A 7,137-nucleotide genomic window follows, 5' to 3' on the forward strand; every position below is an offset into this window, starting at 1 on the left:
ATTATTTTACAAATTTATTCAATTTTTGCTATCTTTTCATTTTTGAACCTCAGTGAATTCATTGCATTTCCATGATCTAAAATCACAAGATCATTCTGATAATTAATCAGAATTGTTTTAAATCAGAAGTTTCTCTGATATTAATCAGAATTTGGTCATATTTTATGTTATTATTGTATCTTCTTCTTAATCATCTTCTTCTTAAGCATCATATAAATGTCTTAACTTGACTACCATAAATTAAGCCACTTTCCAGTTTCTAAATCTGAATCAAGTCGGTGAATGAAATAATCAGATTGTTTGTTTTACATATTGGAAATACATCCACTATTCCAACTGAACATTCATTTATTTCTGTGCATGTCCAAATGTTCTAGGTGATATTGGATGGAGTGAGCATAGTTATGGTGTTGTATAAAATAATTTTGTGTGTGTGTGTACTGTAACATTGTATAGAAATGAAAAGAAACGTCATGATGCACCTTTTTCACTATAACAATTTTGTGATTTGGCATCTCTAGTATTTTCCAGAAGTTTGTTCTAAAGGCATAACCAGAATATTAGCCTTATTATTTGGCAATCAATGCACACGGTAAAATTGTAAAATACCAATAAAAAAGTGGCTTAAATGAACAGCACATATGATGAAGAAAACCGCATGAAATGTCTATGCAAATGCAATCTGTCGTTTTTCTCAAAAGTTCCACTGGCCTCATCCCACCCACATTTGTCAAAATCTGCATTCGATTAAGAGAGAAAAATTTCAAACAGATCTTTAAGGTGGGGTTTTTGATCCATGTAGAGAAAATGAACTGATTGTGAAATAAATAAAAAAAAATAGTTAAAATATTATGTCAGGTAATAGATGAAGTTACATAAAGGATATGATTTGTTCTGGCTTGTATTCAGTACTTCATAGATTCTTCTTGGACGTGGTGCTGCTTTACAGATCCGCATTTTTTTTTTTTAGTAAATGAGTTTTGTAATTTTTAAAAATGAATGTTATAAATTTTTTATATATTCACTTGGTTGTTGGTCAAAAATTTGCTGCCTGTGTCAAGACATTATTATATTCCCTTTAGGATTACAAGGAAATTTAAATTATTCCTTTCAAAAGAAGAGAAAAGAAACAACATCTGGATTTGTTTATGTCACTGCACAAGTTCTGGAGAAGGAAGAAAAACAGAGGAACATTATGACAGAGCTCCAGCCCTTCAGATGAGAAGCGTTCCCATTTCCTGCTTCACTTAGAGTTTTTACTACTTTTGTGTTTTTGCCATTAAAATCAGACATGCCAGATCAGTTTTTTTTTTTTTTTTTTTTTTTGATATTTAAATATTTTACAATCCAAAACAAAAGTAAATGAATTCAGATTTTTCATCAATGGTTCTCTTTGTCCAGAAAACAATTTAGGAAGGCAGTGAGTGATGTGCCACAGACAGAAAAGTCATGTCATGTAATGGTCAGAAACTGGTGTTCAGTGTAGTGTGATATTTGCTCTGACTCTATTCTGTTTTTTTTGTTGTTTTTTTTATAGACCAAGAAGTCAGAAGAATTTTCTGGAATTTCGACCCGTATTACAGAGCAAGCAGAGTATAAGCAGAACCATGATCCAGTCTGAATGCTTGCTCCTCAGGGGGCTGCTGGGTAAGTAAAGTCTAGTAATTAAGTAATTTAAGTTGTATAATGCAAGGTATCGTTCCAAGAGGATACTGAAGATCTTCATGTGGGAAATTTGGATGTGACAGTACTCAGACATAATTCATTTTTCAGTGGCCCTGCAGAAAAACATAAAATGAGTGATTACTTTCTCAGCGAACAGGAAACAGGCTCTTCTGGGCATTTACGTAAAACGAATGTCTGAGAATTTCTGTGGGTGATTACGTGAGCTAGATTAGGAAATTGTTTACGAAGACTGAGTGTGTGGTTTTTAAAATTTGTATATCTGGTCTTTTGCTTCTTCTGAAATGAGTGTCAAACTGAACATATGTTGCGGGAGCTTACTGCCATATGCCCCTCATTTTTGAAGGACTAAGACGTGACTGCTAATGTCACCACTTCCTGTGTTCAGGAGAAAGAGAGAGAGGAGTGAGTGGAGACTGATAGATGCATAAGGTAAAAAGAGAGGGCAAGGGGGGGATACCAGGCCAAAAAAGAACAGGCCAGAATAACTTAGATGGGAGGAGGGGGGTTGAGTGGTTGGACACCAGTAAATAGCCCAGGTTCTGTGGTATGACAAATTCCTCGGGCCTCGGAAAGTCTGCTTCATGGTCTCTGAGACTTTGCTGACTGTCAGTCTCTGGGTAACTGCCCTATAGTGCAGCTCAACCTCAGAGGCCAACCGCACTGTGATCCACAGCAAAGTGACAGATGACTGCCGGTGCCTTGTCTTTCCACCCTGGGTTAGCCAGTCAGAATCACTTAAATTTAACAATAAAAGCTCGAGTTAAAATAGACACATGATCAGCCTCAGGTTTACTACCACGGTTAATCTGCTTGAGTTTGACTTTATCTCCCACAAGCACTGTGTGATCATCTCATGCATATTATGCCTCCTGCTTTTAACAACATGTAGACTGCAGAAGCTCTTGTGTTGTGGAATTATGGCTTGTAAATTTTCATGCAGCTTTTGTTTTTTGCCTGGTTGTGTTTTGTAATAGAATATGTTTAGAGATTTTCTTTTGCAGCAGCGCTCAGTGTTTAAAAAAAAAAAAATTCCTAGTAAGTTGGCCTGTGGTTTGAGGTTTGCGTCTTGTCACAGTAACTTTGACACTTTATGCATTGTTGCCTTCAAAAAATAAAAAAACAATAAAAATAAAGCAAATTATTAAGTGACATTAATATTACTAAACTGAAATATATACTCCATCTTCAAAACATTTATGAATAACTTTAAAACAAAGATTTGTATTGATACTAGACAAGGCACAAGCCTTTTAATTACCAATAAAATCATGTGAAGTTTTGTATTAAAGGATGTTGGATGTGTTTTAAAACAGAGCTATGCATATTTTGATGTGACGTTTATGTGTAAACCAGCAACCATTTCTTGATTGACATTATGTTAAAAGCCATCATTTTCTTCTTCTGTCCTTCTAGGTTTTATTTGTCTATTAATAATGTGCATGAGTGCAGAACCAGATCTCTGTGTACCTCTGAAAACAGTACGGGAGAGCCTAAATTTAAGCCAAAGGAGACGTTTTATGGTAAACAGATGTATATTTTATTAAATTATGGTGTTATATTCTGAAAAATGACAGTTGTAAGCTCTGTAAAGTTTACATGGAAAGATATTTAGAACATAAAATAAAAAGAAGAAAATATACAACTTAATAGTAATATAAATGTGTAGCATGAGACATGAATTAACGACATGCCAATAAAAGGTTTTACATGTATATTTACAGAAAATGAAACTTTCCTATTAACTATACTATTCAAGTGTATTATGAGGAGGTGTTCAGACTACGCAACATCAGCAGATTGGTAAGGTCTTTATCACACTGACACTGTCCCCAACCAACCCTCTCTGACTCACTTTTTACATTACTAAAGCCACACTCTTCACAACTTCCCACACAAATTAACAGTTTTTTTCCTATTTGTCACCTATTGCCAGATATTTCAGACGTGTGACTTTCGATAGAGTAGGCTTCTCAGGGCCTATATCTCAAAATACATGATGTATCTTACAAAACCTGTTCAGACATATCTAGATCATAAAAATACTGTATATATAAAAATACTAATAATAAGATTAAAAAATACAGCAATTCATAATACAGTAAATTACTGTATTATATAAAAAGAAGATAAAAAATGGTTCGAGATTTCAAAAAATATATGTGATAGAAGTTTTTTTTTTGTTTTTTTTTAAGGACTTAATGGACTTTTTAATGGACTGAATATAAGAAACACTTACAATCAGACATATTGAACTGTTAATGGTAGTTTTTTAAAGAGCTATTAAGTTATTAACTCCCCATGTTATATTGTATACTGCTATTAAATAAGAGGGAATATACAAACTATTTAGAAAAATCATATAATTTTGTTCCTGTTATCTGGTAACTGAACTGAATTTGAACCCTAACCTGGCATAAAACCTTTGACCTTTAGACCTAACAACATTACAAGACTCTGACATGTAAAAGAATACATGCCTGTATATCATAACCATAATTGAACATTTTCCTCATAACTGTTCCTGTTCTTCTCATTCCTTCTTGTTTATCTCTCACTCTATTCTCTAGAATATGAGTAATGAAGAGGAGCCAGTGTTGAAGAGAGATTTACAGGAGTTGTGGCTTTCGGTTAGTCAGCGGGGTATAAAGAGGGTGTTAAGGGTGCTTCCAGAGAGACATCCAACACGCCAGAAATACCTCTCCAATCTGGAGAATCTCTTCAGAGATTTTGAGGCGGTTTATTTTCAACAGAATCCCACAGATGAAGAGGTTAGAACAATGATGTCTCAAGTCATTCACACTGCTTACAGTATCTCTAGCTAACTCTCAAACAATTTTTCTCCTTTTGAATACAAGCATTAGTTTTAATTAAAAAATATCTAAAATTTTGAATCTGTCCAATCTGTGTTGCAGATGTTATTTGTCATTTGAGTGATATATTTCCATTATTTGTGTTCATAATAATCTAAATGTGTGTGTGTGTGTGTGTGTTTGTATCCATTTAAAAAAAAGAGAGAACCTCCAGAGAGAATACGAAACATCTCGGAACGACTGGATGACACAACTTACGAGGGATGGAAGTCTGTTACACCCAAGTCATTATTGGGACAACTGTTATCGGACCATGCTTTGCCTGTTCAAAGAATGCTTCTCAAAAAAGAGGACGACAGTTTATGATTGTAAGTGAAAATGGAAGATGTTTAGAATGGTATATATATTAATGGAACCTGCTTTTTGTTCATTTATGAGACTGTAGACTAACTGTTGATCTGCTAAACATTGATTGGTTACATGTTTTACCTGTGTGAAGGCCCACTGAATCAATTCCACAAAACACAGACTACATGTCTTTGGAATCTGGAGTTTTTTTGTGGAGGTGGGGGTGGGGGTTATGGTACTTACTCATTGGTGTTTTGAGGGTTTGAGGTAAGGCAGTTGAGGTCCTTCTAATGATTGCTACAACTTGGAAAAGTTTGGGGAATTTTGGAGTCCAACCTCAGGAAGGATTCTTCCACCAGTCTTCCAAATGTTTGTTGATAACCTCACGCAACCCAGCTCACGCACACAGTAGCAAAAAGATGCAAAAACTTTGCTGTTTTGTTGATGCGTGTCTGTGGGTGACCATCAGCCTTTGTGAATGAGAAAAAAAATTCTAGGGGATTTGAATCAACGTCTTTATCCCCTCCATGGTGAATGAAATGGGTGTGCATGATTCAGGCGTTGAGGTTGTCTGAAGCATGTAAAGTACTTTAAAAAGCCCACATGTTGTGTTACTAGCCTGAAACATGCCTGGTCTATGCCTTCTACCAGTTCTTTGTGAAATGATGTTACGGTGGTAAACCTGAACATGAAAATCATTATTGTCAAACATAAGCATTCTTTTTTTTTATTATTTTATTTATTTTTTAAAGAGCAAAAAATAGCAGCCTTTCATTTAAAGGTTATCTGGATAATTTCACCCAGACGTTCTAATGAGCAACTTACTGTATCATTAGATGTGATATCAAATATGTGACCACTTATCTATGCTCTTTCTCTTTGTTCATTTCTAGATTGTGAAGTCAACTGGAGGAAAGGGAATAAACTACATAGCAGCAGATCTAAGTAGATCTGATCCTGTCTTCGTGTTGCTGGTGAAGGGTGTAAAAGGGTGTTACCTGGTTTATGTAGAGACACGCAGTATGCTTCTGTGCCACTTGTACTAGTGATGTCTTGACTGCCTCCACCGGTCTTACCTATATGGAAAAAATGCAACAGCCACTCTATTGACCCTCCATGCCAACCACACACCCGCCAACTTTCATATTTATATTTTGTATTTTTCTAATAAATGATCATGTATGTGTATGTGTGTGCTCTGTAGAAGGGAGCAGCTTTGACTCTTCCCTGTAGCATTTACTATTGCTAATTCCAAAAAAGTCTTTGCCACTGTGACTTATAGTTAGGAAAATACATCTTTTGTCCTTGATGTATTCCAAAAAAGTGTATTATCATTGCCACGTTGTAAAAGATTTAGGTAAGCTGTATTAATAACATGGAGCTTCTTCTTTTGAACATGTAATCATTTCCCTGCAAATGTTGTGCTGACTGCTGGCCTGGTCGGCATTGTTGCTTTTACCCAGAGGCTCTTTACTTTGTGCTTTACTGACTGGTTAAATGTTGAAAGATTACACCCAAGTATTCCTATAGAAAGCTTCCAAGGTGATAAAGAGGGTTTTAATATCAGCTTTGCATAATGTTTTATACACAGATTGAATCTAGGTTATTTATTTGGAGAATGTTCGAATGTTCTGGTAACTGTTGTAACATGGCTTGGAAAAATAAACCCTTTTGACTATCACCCCCATGTTCAGATGTCTGTGTTGTTTAAGTTCTGGGGTTGTTTTCTTTTCAACCACACTCTTCACCTATCACACACACCTACAGTACCTGTTGGCTTTACTATATCAGTGGAACCATCTTAAGTAATAAAGCTGAAATAGAAATATTAAAAATTAGATATAAAAAACAAACTAAAACATGAGAAAAACTTGCCTTGGAAAACTCACTGAAATAAGTTTAACTCCAAACAGCAAATAAATGTAAAAACAGTTAAAGAGCGAAAATATTTAAATAAACACTAATAATCCAAAAAAAAATTTGGGGGAAAAAAAATCACATAGCAATAGTACTAAAATTAAAAAATGAAAACTGAAAATATAAAAATAGAAACCACTTTAAAATATTCTATTCTACTATAATAGTATATAAATAATATTAAATTAACACTGGTCCTGAACCCTTTGCAACCCAATGTTTGCAAACCAATGTTCTTAAATATCAACAACAACAAAACAGGATGTTGGTATGTTGTGGGGACAAATTAAAATATGAAATAGCTTATGTTTACATATTGTACATTTTAATTTTAGGGTTTTCAGGCATTTGGCTTAGATTGTTTTTGTAAATTTTA

The 7,137-nt window shown here is 34.5% G+C and overlaps 1 protein-coding gene across 1 annotated transcript; it reads left to right on the forward strand.

The window, feature by feature from the left end:
- Positions 1 to 3,417: 3,417 nt before the first annotated feature.
- Positions 3,418 to 5,793, forward strand: LOC109070456 (interleukin-34-like; the record flags this gene model as incomplete). The annotated part of the gene is given in 5 exon segments (XM_042775823.1): positions 3,418 to 3,486; positions 4,254 to 4,454; positions 4,698 to 4,790; positions 4,792 to 4,864; positions 5,738 to 5,793. Coding segments are annotated over 5 exon segments (492 nt in total), but the record flags the coding sequence as incomplete, so codon positions are not given.
- Positions 5,794 to 7,137: the final 1,344 nt, after the last annotated feature.

Source organism: Cyprinus carpio, chromosome A18 (assembly GCF_018340385.1).
Source record: "Cyprinus carpio isolate SPL01 chromosome A18, ASM1834038v1, whole genome shotgun sequence".
Lineage (NCBI taxonomy): Eukaryota > Metazoa > Chordata > Actinopteri > Cypriniformes > Cyprinidae > Cyprinus > Cyprinus carpio.